Consider the following 18611-nt stretch of genomic DNA (forward strand, 5'->3'; position numbering starts at 1 on the left):
TCAGATGCTGATTAGAGGTTTCATTATCTAATCAGGGAGCCAGGCAGTTACGTATACAGTGAAATGAACTGTGATAAGGGTGATGATGGGGGAGTGTAAGGGGCAGCAGCAGCAGACAACAGGGCTGGCTGACCTACTCTGGGGGTCTGGAAAATCTTCTCAGAGAGTGGTGCTTAGACTGGCACCTGAAAGATGGTGAGATGTGAACCAGAGGGGAAGGGTAGGCCGGGAGTCTTCCAAACAAGGGAATAGCAAGGACGAAAGTCCAGAGGCAAGAGAGAGCACAGAGGAGTTGCCATCGTCCTGCAGAACAGTTTGAGGAGCGACTGGTACATAGAGAAGCTGGAGAGACACACAGACCTCGTCTAGTTCGAAGGCAGTAAGAAATCATTCAAGGGTGTTTGGCAGGGAAATGAGATGATCAGTTTTGTGTTTGAGAAGAATCCCTTGTCCTCGGTAGGAGATGGATGGCAGGGAGAAACCCAGGTCTGGGTGTGGGGCTGTTGGGGGGTATTCTGCAGTGGCTCAGGAGAGGAAACGGCTGGTCAGAAAGTGATGGTAAGAGGAGGACAGATTTGGAAGTTATTTAAGAAGCTGAACTGAGAGGATTTGGTGACTGACAGGCTTGGGGATGAGAGTTGGTTGGACCTTAGATGGAGGGAGGAGGACAGAAGGTTGGTGTTCCTGTTTCAGGCTTAAGCAGCTAAGTGCTTAATGGTGCCGTTTCTTCAGGGGATGCTGGAGGAGCCAGTTTCGGGAGGCAGGGAAGGTGAAGTCAGTTGAGAGTGTTGTATGCCTTTGAGACAGCCAAGTAGAGATGCTAGCGGTCGGCTGAGTTTTTAAATCTAAGAAAGTCTGGGCTAAGGGGTGCCTCGCTGGCCCAGTCAATGGAGCATGCAACTCTCGATCTCAGGGTCATGAGTTCAAGCCCCAGGCTGGGTGTAGAGCTTCCTTATAAAAGAAAAAATGTCTGGGAGCCATCCGTGTACACAGTTCATAATTCAAGTCTTGAGGAGGGAGAACAAGGCCTGTGGAGCTCCCGGCTCTAGTCAAGACTATGGAATGGTTACCCTGAGGTCCTAAGCACTCTGGAGCGTGCCTTCAGTGCCTCCTTCTGCCCCTTCACTTGTCTCTGGTTCTTGTTATCCCCTGAAAACACAGGTGGTTGGTCCCAGCTGGGCTCATTGCTGCCACCACCAACTCCCACAGGGGCTTCCTTTAAAGGCTTCTCAACTTTTCCTAAGGTTCACTCTCCCATCCCCACTCCAAAGTGGGAAAGCTTCCAAATATAAGAGGCTCTGTGGATATTTTGGTTGTAAGTAGTAGGAAGGAAGAATCCAAGTTCTCTTTCCCCATCTGGAGACAGGAAAGGAGGGAGATGTCACTCACAGCAGGTTCTGGATGCAACCTGATAGCTCCCCTCTGTTACTAATGCTTTCAGTGTTCCCAGCTTCTAGTCTGATACTAAACTCTCCTCTGGATCAGAGAAAAGCTGTAGGCCTGACAGGGAAAGAGAGAGGCTGGTTCTCCAGAGAGATGAGGTCAGGGAGACAATGCAGCTAGGACAAAGAAGCCAAATAGTTTGTGCCAAATTAATTTCCCCAAAGATATTAACTTCCTTTGCTTCCCCATTCCCTAAGGCTACACTAAGATTAGGAAAGGTGTTCAAAATGTTGAAATGAAAATAATATGCATGATTTGTTTGCATATAATTTTCATGCTCATTTACTATCTAAATACAAAGGAATCATTTCCTTCCCCATTCTACCTCCTCTGCCCCTTGCCCCTGATACGCTAGTCAGGGCAAAATCAGTTGCACTGGTATTTAATTAGACACGTTTTGCTTCAGCCACCTTTTCTTCCTTTCCTTATTCTTCATTTTTCCAGTACGTCCAACACTAGAAGCCTTCTCTTTCCCTTTTCCACCCTGATCATTTTCACTTGCTAGATCGTCTAAATGACATTTTTCTTCCTATTTAATGCTTACCCTTTATCACAATCTCCTGTGGGCCCACCATTGGGGAGGGGTCCGTTAGCCCTAACAAGGCCTCCCATCCCCCTTGTCGCCTGAGAAAGTTTCTAAAAATCTCTCTTCCCAACACCAGGGGGTGTCTTCTAGTCCTCTAACCGTTCTACCTGGACGGTAGAGATGAGTCCCAACCCTCTTCCTCACTATTTTTGCATAGACACCAAAGTTCCTTCCCTCCCTACCGTCGCAGAGCTTTGGGTTCAGAAAGTGGTGTTATTTTATTGCAGTTTATCTGTTGGGCTCTCATTCTGTCTGGACTTGGACAAATTTGCCTTTTTCTCAGTCTGCTCATCCTTCGGTCTGCGCACAACCCACGATTTCCTCCCTTTGCTCCAGCTCCCCCTTTCTTTCGCTACCTGTCTTCCACCACCTCTCTACGTGGGCTTCCTCGCCCTTCTGGGCTCTTCCATACGCGTCTCTGACCTCTTTATGTATCTACCTTTCTCCCTGCCCCCCTCTTTATGGGTCTCATTACTTCTGTGCCGGTCTCTCTTCATCTCTCCCACAGTCCCCACAGTAAGAACAAAGTCACGATGTTTGCGCAGAACATGCCTCGCGTCGCCCCGTCCGAACCCGCGACATTCCACCGTGCCCCTCCGCGCATTCCAACTGCAAACAAAGAGTTCCTTGCCCCCCTCCCCCACTTTTCCCGGTCCCATTTCCTGAGAGATGTAGTAGCAGCTGCCCAAACTGCCCCTCGGCCTCCCTTCGTCTCCGGTCGTTGGGTCTCCACCTCCAGGGACAGTTAGCACCAGCACCACCCTCCCCCTCTGGCGCACTAGAGATCCCTGCGCAGGCACCCCCGTTCCTCTCGCACACAGCGCTCCGCCCCTCCCGGAAAGTAGATCCGGCCAGGCAGACAAAAGTTTGGGAGAGAAGTTCGGTCTGTGCTGAGTGTGAGACTGAGGGGGGCGGGGGCCGGGGAGAGTGGGGCCGGCTGGGCGAGTGGACGCGTGAACAGACTGACCTGCGGATGGGACAGCCGCGGCCGTAGGCCCTTCTAGCCCCGCCTAACCCCTGATGCGCGGGGGGAAGCAGCCCCTCTCGCTGGGGGATGCTGCGGGATTCCCGGTACCGGGCATCTGGGCCGCCCGCTGACCCCCTGTGCCTACCCCGTGCCCCCGGGGAACCGGAGTCCGGCCGCTGGAAAAGAGAAGCGGCCGCCGAGAAGCTGCAGGGTGCCCGGCGGGGAGGGGGCTGGAGGCCCCAGGCCCGAGGGCATGGAGCGGTTAGGGGAGAAAGCCAGTCGCCTGCTGGAGAAGTTAAGGCTCTCCGACTCCGGCAGCGCCAAGTTCGGCCGCAGAAAGGGTGAATCCAGCCGGTCTGGGTCTGATGGGACCCCCGGGCCGGGCAAGGGGCGTCTGAGTGGGTTGGGGGGGCCTAGGAAATCAGGGCCCCGTGGAGCTACTGGGGGACCTGGGGATGAGCCGTTGGAGCCAGCCCGGGAGCAGGGCCCCCTGGACGCTGAGCGGAACCCGCGCGGCTCCTTTGAGGCGCAGCGCTACGAAGGCTCCTTCCCCGGGGGGCCGCCTCCCACCCGGGCCTTGCCTCTACCTCAGTCATTGCCCCCCGACTTTCGGCTGGAGACCACGGCCCCAGCTCTAAGCCCACGCTCCAGTTTCGCCAGTAGCTCAGCCAGCGACGCCAGCAAGCCGTCCAGCCCCCGGGGTAGCCTGCTGCTGGACGGGGCGGGGGCAGGCGGAGCCGGAGGTAGTCGACCCTGCAGCAATCGCACCAGCGGCATCAGCATGGGCTACGACCAGCGCCACGGCAGCCCCCTGCCCGCCGGGCCCTGTCTGTTTGGCCCACCCTTGGCTGGGGCTCCAGCGGGGTATTCCCCTGGAGGGGTGCCGTCCGCCTACCCGGAGCTCCACGCCGCCCTGGACCGATTGTGTGCTCACCGGCCCGCGGGATTCGGCTGCCAGGAAAGCCGCCACTCCTATCCCCCGGCCCTGGGCAGCCCCGGAGCTCTAGCCGGGGCCGGAGTGGGAGCGGCAGGGCCCTTGGAGAGACGCGGGGCGCAACCCGGACGACACTCAGTGACCGGCTACGGGGACTGCGCCGCGGGCGCCCGATACCAGGATGAGCTAACAGCGTTGCTGCGCCTGACGGTGGGCACGGGTGGGCGAGAAGCCGGCGCCCGCGGGGAACCCTCGGGGATTGAGCCGTCGGGTCTCGAGGAACCGCCAGGTCCTTTCGTTCCAGAGGCCGCCCGGGCCCGGATGCGGGAGCCGGAGGCCAGAGAGGATTACTTCGGTGAGTGAAAGAAGTGGTCAGGGACGGGACAGGACGGGACCCATCACCGCCTTCCTTTCCTCACTGCCCCGACGGCCCAAATTGCCGGCGCCGGCAAGTCGGAGGCGGGGACGCGGAGCTAGAAGAGAGGCAAGAGGGATTTCCCCTTCCCACCAGGTCTCAAACGGACCGTGGGCCCCTTATTCCTGCTACATTCAACCCCCTGATTATCTCGTGAATCCCAGTTGAAGCTTTGGAGCCTCCGTTTTTCGCGGTAGGAGGCTTCGTGGGGAGGGGACCAAGTGGGGAGTGAGAGCATCTCCCCATCCTACTCCCCCCTTGGCGGCGGTGCCCCGGCAGGCTTCTGCGCGCCGCGCCCCTACCCGGGCCCAAGCTCCGCCCGCAGGAATTCGGGGAATGCGCGGGTGGGGGGCGGGGCGGGCAGGCCGCGTGCGTGCCGGCTCCTGCCCGGGCGCTCCAGGTGCCCGCGGGCGGGGCTGGCCGCGCGGCGCGGGGCGGAGGGTGGGGTGAGGTGGGGCGGGGTGGGGGTGCTGCTTGCTAACACGCGCGGAGCTGTGGCGGCGGGCGGGGAAGTGGAGCATGGGAGAGAGGGTGAAGCTCTCGGGGACGGAAAGCAGTGACCCTGCTGTTGGCTTGTCCGGGTCATGCTGGCTTGTTGGGTGCCTGAGCATTTAAGCAGAGACCTGGTGGGTCTCTTCTATTTACCCCATCCTCCGGGGGAGTCAGGGCAGAAGCCATGACCACCTGGACACCAGCATCCCTAGCAGGTTAACGACCCTGTGTAACTGCCAGAAATAACCTGGCCTTCGGTTTGGTCCACAACCTGCTCAGAATTCAGGCTAGAAACAGCACGTTAGTTTCTGCCTCTGTTAAGAAAACCTGGTCGCTCTGTCTCCCACACGCAATTACCTTTAAGGAGTCTTTTTTTTTTTTTTTTAAGATTTTATTTATTTATTTAGATTTTATTTATTTATTTGACAGAGAGAAATTACAAGTACACTGAGAGGCAGGCGGAGAGAGAGAGAAGGAAGCAGGCTCCCTGCCGAGCAGAGAGCCCGATGCGGGACTCGATCCCAGAACCCTGAGATTATGACCTGAGCCGAAGGCAGCGGCTCAACCCACTGAGCCACCCAGGCGCCCCAAGATTTTATTTATTTTTTTTACACAGAGAGAGAACACAAGCAAGGGGAATGGGAGAGGGAGTGGGGAGTCTGAGACCGATGTGGGGCTCCATCCCAGGCACTTGAGATCATGACGGAGCCAAAGGCAGAGGCTTAACGACTGAGCCACCCAGGCACCCCACGTTTAAGGAGTTTTGATTGATTATATGTCTCAGCTACCAGGGGATATTAGGATTTTTTTTTTAAAGATTTTATTTATTTATTTATTTGACAGAGAGAGACCACAAGTAGGCAGAGAGGCAGGCAGAGAGGGAGGGAAGCAGGCTCCCCGCTGAGCAGAGAGCCTGATGCGGAACTTGATCCCAGGTCCCTGAGATCATGACCTGAGCCAAAGGCAGAGGCCTAACCCACTGAGCCACCCAGGCGCCCCGGATATTAGGATCTTGAAGGATCTTTTTAGCTAAGACCCACAGCCACCAATTTGTTATAGAAAGAAATGCTAATGCAGTGGGAGGAAAAACAATGGAAGGCCTTGGGCTTATCCTCTCCTTTCCCATCATCCATGTTCCTGCCCTGGACCTCGTGCCCTAGACCACCTCTATGGCTAGAAATGTGGACAGGGAGAGGAACCTAGCCGGGGAGGGCAGATTGAGGCAGAAGTTGAGAGGTAGCAGGGCTGCAGGCTTAAAGGGCCCTTCCTTCCCCGGGTCAACCCCTATCCTCCCATCCTAAGAGAGAAAAGCCTAGAGTAGATGATGCTTTGGTTAAGGGACAGGATCCCTTTAGCAGTTTCTTTTGGAGCCCATAAGAAGTGGCGGTTGAGGGGAAGGAAGTCTCTTGGGCCAAGCCATCAGAGTGAGAAGGAAGAAAGGAGCTTGGACAGAGTGCAATAAAAGGGCAGGGAGAACCTAGGCGTGGATATGCTGGATTAGAGGAGGCCAGGCAGGCATGCCTGAGCAGTTTGCGCCTGTCTTCCCATAATGTCCAAGGCTTCCTAAAGAAATGGTTCTGATGGGCCCCCCTGGCATGGTGATCTTGGTTCACTCTTTTGGGCATTTTGACCCCAGAAGTAGAGGCTGCTTCTCCCCGAGAGTTAGGTTGTCTCCTCTGACAGAATTCTCAGCCTGACTGTACCCTTCTACTCTGGCCCTTAGATCGGGGCCCTCTTTCTTGGCTACAGCCTTGCCCAGCTGCCAGAGGGTGGGAACAGGACAGGCCTGGGCCCATCAGTCACTGCAGCTGCTGCACGGGCTCCGAAGCCCCTGGGCAAAGACTGGGATGGGCCCCAGCAGGCAAGGAGTATGGCAGTGTGCCGAGGGGGAGAGGTGGGGCGGGTGAGGCGGGCCCCGTTGGGATCTGCTCCCCAAAGACAGGCCCTAGCCCTCACTCATGGGCCTGGAATTGGGGAGTGGAGGGAGGAAAGAACACACCCAGGAAAGGAGGGTGCCAGAGCCAGGTGTATGTATTTGGCAGGGGTGGGGGGTGGGGGGCTGTCAGGGAAGAGCAGTTCAGCTCTATCCATCCCATGATAGATTTCAGGGAGACCTTAGGGATTCTGTCACCCTTCCCCCACCTTCCTGTGCAACCTCCAGTCCCTGAAACACACCCTACATTCTTAGCAGCCACCTCCCCAAAGGAGTCATGCTCACATGGTCCGCTCTGCCCAGGGCCCTCTGCTGAGCCATATCCTTCTTTCCATCCTTGGAAGCCTCGAGGTGTGGAGCAGTAAGAAGTCATTTTGTAGCTATATGGCAGCTCATTTTACGGATGGGGAAACCGAGGTCCCAGAGAGGCTGTCTAGACCTGGCCTGCTTTCTCTGGGAGTCTGCTCCTGGGCCATTATGGACTGGCATCTCTCTTTGTCCTAACACAGTGCAACAGGGGTCAAACCCTTGCCTATTAGTCTTGTCTCCCTGACAGAATCTGCACATTTGAAAGTCAAGGATCATATCTTTGACTCTCTCCAATTTTGCACAGTATCCGGCACTGTATTTTTGCTAGGCACAAAATAGATGCTCAGAAAATATCTGTTGATTAATCAGTAAACAATGATGGGTCTGCTCAGCCAAGACCTTGCCGCATCCCATTTCTTGTTCTCCTCTCTTCCCAGGAGAGAGCCCGTGAAAGGAAGGCTGGGACTGGTGGTCCTCTGGAACAATCGGGAAAGAGCAGTCAAGAAAGATCCCAAATCCCTGTTTTGAGCTGGGGGTGTGTGGGATATGATGCTGACAACGTCTTCTCTCCCCTCAGGTACCTGTATTAAATGCAACAAAGGCATCTATGGGCAGAGCAACGCCTGCAAGGCCCTGGACAGCCTCTACCACACCCAGTGCTTTGTCTGCTGCTCCTGTGGTGAGTGTATCCCCTAGGCCTTGTGCAGGGGGCGGGCTGAGGCCTCAAGCATGTCCCACAAGCATACACCCTCAGAAGTGCCTAGGGAAAGCAGAGCTTGTGCCTCTTCGGTCCGTCCCGCACCCATGTGTCTGGATGCCCACTGTTGCCTGCCTTCCCTCCTCTGCTATACCTGGCTCTCCGGCCCCCATGTTGCGTCTGCGTTCTGGAGTCAGCCCTCCCTTCCTCCATTGAGCCTCTTTTCCTCCTCTCTGTTCCTCCCTCTTTCTTCTGCTTCCTTGCTTGCCCAGCCTGGACTCCAGCCCAGCCTCGGCCTCTCCTTGGTGGGGTTTGGTCCTGGACAGTCTGAGTTGCCTGGGGCGACAGTGAAAGACTGGAATGTGGGAAGGGTGGGGGTGGGCTGGGGGAGTGGGGAGCCATGGGGGGCCGAGAGAGGGGTTTTCTCTTGGCTGGTCAGAGTTCAGCCACCTCACTGGAGTGCAGGCCACAGGGCCATGCCAAGCTGATGACATCACGCTCCAGGAATGCCCGCCACTGTTAGCTCAGGAGGCCCGCCTTGGGGTGGGGGGGTGTGCTCCCAGCAGCCTTAACTCCCCAGCCCTTCTCTCACCTCCCTCATTACCCCTCCCCACTGCTTGCCCACTCTTGATTCCTTTGCTAAACCTTTAATCTCTTATCTCTGCCTGTCTGACTCCAGCACTCAGCTTTTCCCCTACTCCAGCCACCACCACCACTGCCAGCCCCCACCTCTGCCTGATTCTCTTGGGTTCATCCATCTGTCTGTCTTGTGTATAGGGCCTTTTCTGGGTGTGTCTCTTTCCCTCTCTGTACCCCCGCCGTGTCTCCTGAGTCTCTAAGTCAGCTTTTCCAAACTTCTGGTAGGAGGTAGAAGAGATTTTGATCAGAAGAGGGCAGAGGAGGTGGCCAGCTCGCCCCTTTCTCCACCTTGGGTCTCACTCCTCCCCTCTCCCTGACAATTTAGACACTTTGGAGCAATTCCTAAGTGTTGGTCACATGCCTTGTCTGCTCACAGAAGATCCTGGATTCTCTGGGTTTCTCTGAGCTTGGGGGAGCTGCCTTGTGCAGCGGGAAAGGGAACTGACTTTGCTCCTGAGAAGAGCACTTTGTGTCCAACAGTAATGCCAGTATTTCCTGACCTCTACTGAGCCTGTCCCTGGAAGAAGACAGACAGGGCTAGGATAGCAGGAAGGCTATACACAGGCAAAGAGGCCCCTAGGTTGAAAGGTCCCAGAGGGCAAGGCCTATAATAAAGCAAACACCTCCATGGGCATTGTACAGTACCTTATTCCCAGCTCCTTTACCTTGTACCCCAGCCTGGGGTTGGGTCCCCCAACCCCCACCCCTGGGTGACTCCCTGTGCCCTGGAGAGGAAGGCATTCATTGAGGGAGGGTAGAATCTTAGAAAACTGTTGAGGTGAGAACTGGAGAAACAGCGAGCAGAGGAGAGGGGAAGTTTGCAGGAATGAGACCAAAGTAAATTGGAATCACATCAGATGGGATTTTTGTGTAGAGAGGGAGGACACACAGCAGTGAGGAGCACTGGCACTAAGGTCCAGATTAAATACGTCATCCTACATTGGAGAGCAGTGTCCCCGAGGCGGGGACGCCCTGTATGTGGACACTGGGATGGCTCCAGTCTCTTGTCTGCTGCTCCTAGGGCGAACTTTGCGCTGCAAGGCTTTCTACAGCGTCAATGGCTCCGTGTACTGTGAGGAAGATTATCTGGTGAGTGAGGGGTCCCCTGGGCCTGGAATTGGCTCTCATACCGGGACCTTTCTTGGTGGCCCATTGGGGTTGCATCCGTCAGGTCCTTCTCTGCTTGTAATATCCTCCTTTGGTTCTTTCTTTCTCCCTAGTTTTCAGGGTTTCAGGAGGCAGCTGAGAAATGCTGTGTCTGTGGTCACTTGATCTTGGAGAAGGTGAGCAAAGTGTCTTCAACTGCAACTCTCTGTGAGGCTGAGTGACTGAGGGGTAGAACCAGGGGCTAAGTGGGTACTGAGAAAAGGGGGAGGGAGGAACTCCATCACTGCGAGTGGCTTTCTTCCCATTCTTCCCCAGAGCAGCTATTTGTAGTGCCTTCCCTCTGTTGGTTGGGTCAGCACCCCTAATCCTGCCATTCCCACAGCCTCTGTGATCTGGTCCCTGCCTATTCCTGCAGTCACAGCCAAGCTAGGAGTGTGAGGTCCCAGGTCTTAATCCCTTTCCTGCTACTGGCTGGGATCAGTTAGAACTCAGGGTTTTTGTTTTTCCGTAAGCAAGGGGAATAGGATTAGAGCAGTGGTCAAGCCTAGCAGATCACCTGGGAAGAAGTAAAGAAAATAACCAGTGCCTGGGTTGTCATCGGAGACTGTGATGAAAACCTCTGGGGTGAGGCCCAGGCACTGATGGGTTTTACAAGCTCCCTGGGTGAGAACCACTGGCCTGGATGTTCTCTAAGACTGTGCTCAATGTTTCTGCCTCTATTTTAAGCATCCTTTGGGCCCCTCAGATTACAGAGCATTGTTCTGGGAGGAGAGCGGGGAGTTGGAGGAGTTTGGGGGGCTTCAAGGAGCACCATGGGTAGCTAGAGAATGAGACTGGAGGGAGACTGATCGTCTTCCCATCCCGTGAGCCAGATCCTGCAGGCTGTGGGGAAGTCCTATCACCCGGGCTGCTTCCGGTGCATCGTTTGCAACAAGTGTCTGGACGGCATCCCCTTCACCGTGGACTTCTCCAACCAGGTGTATTGCGTCACTGACTACCACAAGTGAGTCTGCCCCCTGGGGGTGTGGTGTGGGACTGGCCTCTGGGTTCCCCAGCCTCAACTCATCTCTGCCCTCTCTTCTTCAGAAATTATGCTCCTAAATGTGCGGCCTGCGGCCAACCCATCCTCCCCTCAGAGGTCAGTATGCCGGGGTTCTCCTGTGGGGCAGCCAATGCTGCTGCCCCTGGGAAGGGGGTGGGGACATATGGGCCTGGCTTCCCGCGGGAGGCGGTGGTGCTGAGGAATGTGCTCTGCGAAGATTCCCGTGTGACTCTGCTCTCAGGGTCACCATCCTGACCCTGACATCCGGGCCTGGACATTTCTGACAGCCTCACTGGGCCCAGGCTTCATCCAGTCTGTCCCAGGCCATAGGAGGAAGCTTTTCTTTGAGGTCAGAGTCAGCAGATCCCAGATGTAGGGGCTAGAAAAAGGTGGGAAGAATCCTCAGGGCTGGTAGGAAGATGTCAGCAATGATTTATTCTGTGTGTGCTACGTGTTGGCCTGGGGAGAGAATCTGAAAGCCAATAAGGAACCAGACCCTACTGGAACTCCTTGTCCCCAGCTTAGCTTACTTTACTTAGACTGCCGGCCCCTTTTCCCTCCCCACAGCTCGGAAAGGTAGGTAAGGCCAGAGCTGCTGGACAGAGGGAAGACTGAGAGGACAGGCCTTCCTGGAGGCAGTATCAAGGAAGGGGAGGGGGGAAAGTTCTAGTAGGATTTCCAAAGGCCATCTGAAAGCTACAGGTGATTGCAGAGAGTTCTTCCTGGAGACCTTTGAATGATCTTCGCATTGGGCTGGGAAGGGGCCCAGGGGAGGGCCGAACTGGGGTTGTCATTCTACACTCATCCCATGGGGGCCTGCATCATTTCAGGGCTGTGAAGACATTGTGAGGGTGATATCCATGGACCGAGATTATCACTTTGAGTGCTACCACTGTGAGGTGAGTGTGAGGAGGCTCCTGGAGGAGAATCTGGAGAGGGAATGGGGCTGGGGAGGAGGCATGTCCCTGGACTGCTCAAGTCTGTGGGAGCGGTCTACAGCGTGGAAACCAGGACCCATCTCCAGTATCTCTGCCCTCCTTCATCCACTCTGTCTGGTCCTGGGTGTTTAGTCCTTTCTGCATCTGGCTTTCCCCAAGGTGAGCCTGAACTGGGGACTCCTGGTAACCACTGCAAATGGGAGTCCGCCTCATTATTTCCGCTGTAGCAGCGACACCTGCTGTCCAGCTGAGGTATTTTCTCGGGCTTTTACTCGGAGGCCATCACCTCCAACCAGCCCCACCATTCTTCCAGTCTTCGAGGGGGCTGGTGTGGATCAGCACAGTCTCCCAACATGTCCCAGTGCCCGGGCGGAGGTGAACTAGGTGTCCTTCTTCCCTAGGACTGCCGGATGCAGCTGAGTGATGAAGAAGGCTGCTGTTGCTTCCCTCTGGATGGGCACTTGCTCTGCCACGGCTGTCACATGCAGCGGCTCAGTACCCGACAGCCCCCTGCCAGTTATATCTGAACTGCGGTCTGTGCTGCTGCCTTTGCTGCCCCTGGCAAATCCCTCTGGCCAGAGGGCCCCTCTGAGGCCAGCCGAGGCAAGGAATGCACTCCCAGGCCAGGCAGAAGAGTCCTCTGGGGAGGGCCCCAGGGGCCAGAGACCCAAAGATACAACATTCCAGATGGACTGTGGAGAAGGAAACTTTCAATTGCCATGGGGGGGCGGGTGTGACTGGCTTTCTTTCCATGTGCGCAGCCTGTGCTGTAGCATATACTCAGGCATGCACAGGCAGGTTCCAGGACTTTTTAAAGGTCTGATTCTAGTCCATTTCTCTAGTACCATTTATGCATAAGCCAAACAACTTTCTGGCTTTGGGTTACAGAAAGAGAGGATACCATGAACCCGCCTCACTCTGGCACCCATCACGTGGGTCAGATACGGGGTCAGCAGGTTCTTACCACAATGTCTTATCTCTGTATCTAGATGAAGAGGTGGAAACTGGACTTTATTAACAACTCATTAGTTGTTTCTTGGCCACCTTCTCTCTAAGGACCAGGAGAGCTGCTCAGCCCCGTGAAGGAAGGGGGGTAGCTCGTGTGGACCTGCTGCCTGTGTTGCCTGTGTCTCAGGGACTCACGTGGGCCTGGGAAGGCTGGGTGGGTGGCTGTCCTGGATTCCTCTTCTCCTCAGCTTGGGGACGTGACAAGAGAGTCTTTGGGGGTAGAGGGCCAGGCGTGCCATGCAGGGAGGCTCAGGCCCAGCCACGCACCCAGGTGCAGGCGCATGGAGACTTCCAGCCCACTGTGTACACAGGCACACTCAGACACACACTTGCTCCCTCACTCCCTTCTTCTCAGGTCACTGTCACCCACATTCCCTCACAGTCGCTCACTGCTCCAGACCTGCCACCCCGCAGAGGGATCTAGTGTCCCAACCAGTGCAGCTCCCAAGCCCTGAGGCTCCAGGGAACCAGAGGGGCAACACATTTTGACATGGTTCTAGTCCACTTGGCTAAAATTGGTCCCTTCAAGCCAATCCAAGACTTACTTACTTTCAGTTTACTTCACCAGTTTTTTGTTTTTTTTTTTTTTTTAATGATTTATTGAAAATCCGGGGACAGGACCTATGGGCAGAAAGAGCTGCGAAAGTTTACGTCACTTAATGACAAGTTTGCCAAAACTGCGGTTCCCTTTGGGGTGTTTTTACAGCCATTTAGTGTTGTGGTTTTTTTTATATTTTGGGTGTTCTAAGAATTTTTATCTATTCATCCAACAGTAGTTCTGAATCATTGTCAACAAAATAAATTTATCAAATTTGCAGCACTTTGTAAATGATATTTTTTCCTAAGTTTATGGAAAACGTTACCTATGTTATCTACTTTTCAGACACCTTTCGAAAAAGTTTAAAGTAGCTAGCAATAAATATAATTGGCACAGACATTTTGTGTATCATTTTTGTGTTTCTTAATATTCCTTTACAAATTAGATACCTTGGAAAAGATAATGAAGCTCTTATGATTTTGGTGCTTTGGCCTAACTTCTACATTCCTACTGTAAAAAATGCCCATAAATTCTAAACAATTGAACAAGCATGTAGCATAATCAGTTGACTAACACTTAAAAGATTACACAGACAAGAACAATAAAAAGTGAAAGCATGAGTCTACTAAATCCTTTTGAAATGCTGCAGATTTGATAAATATTTATTTGAGACTAATTGTCTCTGGGTAACTTGGTTTTAGGCAAATTAATCTGATAATCTTTGATCCTTAGTCTTCATTCTCTGTCACTTAGAGTTTCATCCTGGAAACGGTGACTCATGGGAACAACAATCCCACATTTAGGGGGTTTCTAAGGTGGCCTGTGTCAGCCAAGCTGGGGTCGCGGAGAAGAGGCCTGTGCATGAGGGTATGATCTAGAGAAAGAGCTCACATTCATACCACTGAGTACTGGAGGGGATGCACTTTTGGGCGAGATAAATGTTCTGAAATTGGTCTACAGCTGGGATTTCTTCTGAATTATTATTATTAAATAAGTGAATACAAAGACCATGACTGGGCAGTTTTCTCACCGGGCCACTCCAGGCCTGGGAAATCCAGGCAAGCACATACAGCCTTATATCCACCCTTTCTTTGACTCTTGGGAGACTTGTCCACTCCAACCCTGCGTTTCTATCTCTGACTTCAGCCTTGCATCTGTTGCTGACTGGCTGATTCCTTTCTGGGTCTATGCTCATCTATGCGAGCCCTGGAGCTTCCCAAGACTGTTCTTGCTCCCGGGGCTACTCTCTCCCTCCTTCCCACGGAAAAACAAGTGCTAACATCTGTTGGGGACAGGCCCAGGGAGGGCAGGCCATGGAAAAGAGCAGCCCTAGCCACCCCTCATCATCACAGGCAGGCTTCCAAGTGTACCCCGCACCACAAGAGTTTGTCTTCTTGCTGTTCACTGGGACACTGCTCGTCCTTAGTCGTGCTGTTTCATATCTACAGCTGATAGATTCCTGGGGTGCTGCAAAGGGTACAGTAATAAGTAGACCTTGTTTGGCCAACTAAGCACCCGATTTTCATCAATAGCCACTAGGCCTGAGATGGGGGAAGGAAATGGAAGAATTACAGATCCATTTCGTGTTTCTAGATGAGAGTTGCAGTATGGAGTGTGGGGAGGGCAGGCTTTCACAGCCGACGTCAGCCATGGGCTCTGCTCAGCATGTTCAGCACAGGCCTGAATGCGGTTTGTGAGAAACAAGGCTGGTGGTGGTTCTCTCTCTTTGCCTCACTCCTTAGACACCTGTTTCCCCCTTCACCACCTGGCGCTCCCTAGGCGGGGGAAACGATAAGATTCCATTTGTAATCAAGCTGGAGACTGTCCTCAGTCAAGAAAGGAGAGAAAGCTGTTTTCAGGCACGTAAAGCCAGCTGGAGGAGGTCCTTGAGACTGTACCTATAAAGAAGGGCTAACAAGAGGGAAAACAGAATGGTAGAACTGAGACAAAAGGATTGGGAAACCCGGTGAGCAAAAAACATTTTGTTGTTTAGAAGGATCCAGACCCCAGAGTGGGCCTGGGGTCATTTGGAGCCCTAATGTTAGGGGACTTTACAAGGACAACCCCTGTCCTCTGCCTCTGCCATGGCAGTCATTGGTGTCGAGCTGTTGGGATATCCATACTAGGCCCTGGTTGTGAAGGACTGAGGTTGGACCTTGTCACTGGGACGGATGGATTAGAGCAGTCTAGCTGGTTTTTGGAGAGTCGTCCAAGGCAGATTCTGTCCACCTAGGCTTCGAAAGGACAGCACTGCCCCATGTCAAGGAAGCCAGGGAGGAATCCAAGCAGGGAGACATGGCTTAGAACATCTGAAAGGACAGAACAGACTTAGAGCCAAGCAGGGTGTGACTTTAGAGAGAACCCAGTGACCTCATTTTACCAAATGAAGAAATAGTAACAGTGATAATGGCATTTACCCAAGGTCATGCAGCTGGAAAATGACTTTCCCGCTTTTGAAGACTAACAGCTTATTTCCCCTCTTCCCTCCCACCTCAGCTCTCATCCTCATCACAGGGACTCCCACAGCACAAGCAAACTGTAAATTAGATCAGCCCTTCATTATGATAAATAATTAGGGAAAGTTTTAATGGGAAAGCCAGGGAATCCAAGAGACATTAATGAAAACTTTTGGTTCTTTTTAGTGCTTCCCCCACCCCTGGCCCGCTAATTTGAATTAGCAATAGTCTAAAAGACCTTTAAAAGCACACTAGGAGGGCGCCTGGGTGGCTCAGTGGGTTAAGCTGCTGCCTTGGCTCAGGTCGTGATCTCAGGGTCCTGGGATCAAGTCCCGCATCGGGCCCTCTGCTCAGCAGGGAGCCTGCTTCCTCCTCTCTCTCTCTGCCTACTTGTAATCTCTCTCTGTCAAATAAATAAATAAAATCTTAAAAAAACAAAAACAAAAAAACAGGGGTGCCTGGGTGGCTCAGTGGATTGAGCCTCTGTCTTCGGCTCGGGTCACAATCTCGGGGTCCTGGGATTGAGCCCCACATCGGGCTCTTTGCTTAGCGGGGAGCCTGCATCCCCCCACCCCCCGCCCCTGCCTGCCTCTCTGCCTACTTGTGATCTCTCTCTGTCAAATAAATAAAATCTTTAAATTTAAAAAAAAAAAAAAAAAAAAAGCAAAGGAAAGACTCTGCAGGAGAGTCTCTGCCCTTGAGGAGGTCACGCTCTAGCCAGGGAGACAAGTACACACATAAAATGCCTTGAGAAGATTACAAGCAACATGTCACCAAGTGCAAAGTAATTGATTGTTACAAAGGAAAGACCTAATGCTTCAGGGGACCAATGCCAGGGGGAGACTTTGTTGGGCTTTCAATGTAGATCAGAAGGTGGCTGCCCCGAATGCATTCTTTGGCCTACTGGGAGTTATTTTTGATAATATCAATTTGAAACCTCGTTGAGGAGGGGGAAAATGCCAACTAACAAATGTAGAAAGAATGACACAATTGGGAGAACAGCATTTTGAGAACTTGAATACATGACTGATCCTGGCAGAGATTAATAATTGGAGTTATGACAAGAAAAACTGTTGGTGGACAGCTGGACATTGCCAAGTAACCTCTCAGCGCATGGTCTTGGCATCACTCATTTCCTGGAACAGGTCTTGGTGTCATTAACCAGCCCACCAGTTCTGGTGTGAGGCAAACATATAACCCCACAGTGTTATATAGTCTAGCTGCTCTCCTCCCTGCAGAGAGGTGTTAGAGTTAAGAGTTTACAGGCTATGCTGGGAACAAAGTAAAGGATGCCAAGAGGAAGCAGCTAGATGCACCTAGAAAGGGAGGCATTCTGCAGGGCCACTGGCTAACTCTCTTCAGCAAGTCAGTATGATTTTTTTCTTTTTTTTAAATTTAAATTCAATAAGCGTGTACCTTCAGCACAGGGCTCGGGTCATGATCCCAGTGTCCTGGGATCTAGCCCCACATCGGGATCCACTCCCCCTGCTTGTGTTCCCTCTCTCGCTGTCTCTTTCTGTCAAATAGGTGGATAAAATCTTTAAAAAACAATTAATTCAATTAGCCAACATATAGTACATCATTATTTTCAGAGGTAAGTTCAATAATTCATCAGTTGCATAGAACACCCAGTGCTCATCACGTTGTGTGCCCTCTTAATGCCCATCACCCAGTTACCCCATACCCCTACCCACCTCCCCTCCAGCAACCCTCAGCTTGTTTTCAAATCCGTATGATTTTTTTTTTCTTTTTAAAAGACTTTGTTTATTTATTTGACAGCAAGAGAGATCACAAGTAGGCAGAGATGCAGGCAGGGGATGGCGGGGGAAGCAGGCTCCCCGCTGAGCAGAGAGCCCAATGCAGGGCTCAATCCCAGGACCTTGAGATCATGACCCGAGCTGAAGGCAGAGGCTTAACCTGCTGAGCCACTCAGGTGCCCCCCAAATCCGTATGATTTTCAAAAAATGCAAAACTGCTAGATTGGAGAGACTTAAGCTATCTAATAACGATACAATCCGCGGTCCTAGATTCCCTCTGGGTGACTCAGTCCATTAATCGTCTGCCTTCAGCTCAGGTCTTGATCTCCGGGTCCTGGGATCGAGCACCGCACCTGGTTTCCTGCTCCTTGGGAAGCCTGTTTCTTTCTCTCCCACTCCCCCTGCTTGTGTTCCTTCTCTTGCTGTGTCTCTGTCAAAAAAATAAATAAAATAAAATAAAAAAGATATTTGGAGGGGCACTTGGGTGGTTCAGTTAAGCATCTGCCTTCAGCTCAGGTAATAATCCCTGGGTCCTGGGATTGAGCCCTGTTTTGGGCTTCCTGCTCAGCAGGGAGCCTGCTTCTCCCTTTCCCTCTGCCTTCTGCTCCCCCTGCTTGTAATCTCTCTCTCTGTCAAATAAATAAATAAATTCTGAAAAAGGAAAAAAAAAAGATATTTGGAGTCAACTGGAAAATTTTTTATACGGACAGGGAATTAGGTGAAGTGAGAATTTACTGAGATGGAAAGGTCAAAATCATTAACAAAATGCCAGTTCCGAAACCAGTACAGGGGACTTGTATTTTGTTTTCACAATGTCTATATATGTATGGAAAAAAAAAAGAACTGAAAGGATATGCATTAAGGTGTTAACAGTGGTGATCTCTGAGTGAGAGAGTCTGTTTTATTGTTGGCCTACATTTTCTATTTTTATACAATGCACGTGTCCTGCCTCTGTAGTAATAATAAGCTGTTGCAAATAAAATAACTGGTTGCCAACATTTACAATTCAGGAGATTTCACATAAAAATCTGGATATTGTATATGAAGAATGGGGTTTCTAAGGTTTTTTGAGTAATCAAAAGATTTATCACCCTCCCCCACAATCCTGCCCGGCCCAGTGTCCAAAGGCAGCAACTAGTTGGAACCAAGTGATGTCTGCTCCTTTATTGAATGTATTGTCTCCTTCCGTTTGTCACAGTCCCTACCACTGTGTGTGCTTCCCAGCCTGCTTACCTGCCTGGCTGCCGTAGACTTTTGATGATTTCTATAATCCTGATAGGCTCTCCATCCACAGAGCCTCCCATTAATAATCATTTGAAGGTTATCAATAAATTAGTTTTGAAATGCTGC

The 18611-nt window shown here is 52.4% G+C and overlaps 1 protein-coding gene across 1 annotated transcript; it reads left to right on the forward strand.

Annotated features, from left to right (window-relative positions):
* The first annotated feature begins 2863 nt into the window (after positions 1-2863).
* Positions 2864-14053, forward strand: AJUBA (ajuba LIM protein). Its single transcript, XM_082734642.1, has 8 exons — positions 2864-4285; positions 7657-7758; positions 9437-9504; positions 9636-9698; positions 10395-10525; positions 10609-10660; positions 11395-11463; positions 11904-14053. The coding sequence occupies exons 1-8, from the start codon at positions 3250-3252 to the stop codon at positions 12027-12029; spliced, it is 1647 nt and encodes a 548-aa protein (XP_082590768.1). The 5' UTR covers positions 2864-3249; the 3' UTR covers positions 12030-14053.
* The last annotated feature ends 4558 nt before the right edge of the window (positions 14054-18611 follow it).

Source organism: Mustela nivalis (genome assembly GCF_964662115.1).
Source record: "Mustela nivalis genome assembly, chromosome: 6".
Taxonomy (NCBI): Eukaryota; Metazoa; Chordata; class Mammalia; order Carnivora; family Mustelidae; genus Mustela; species Mustela nivalis.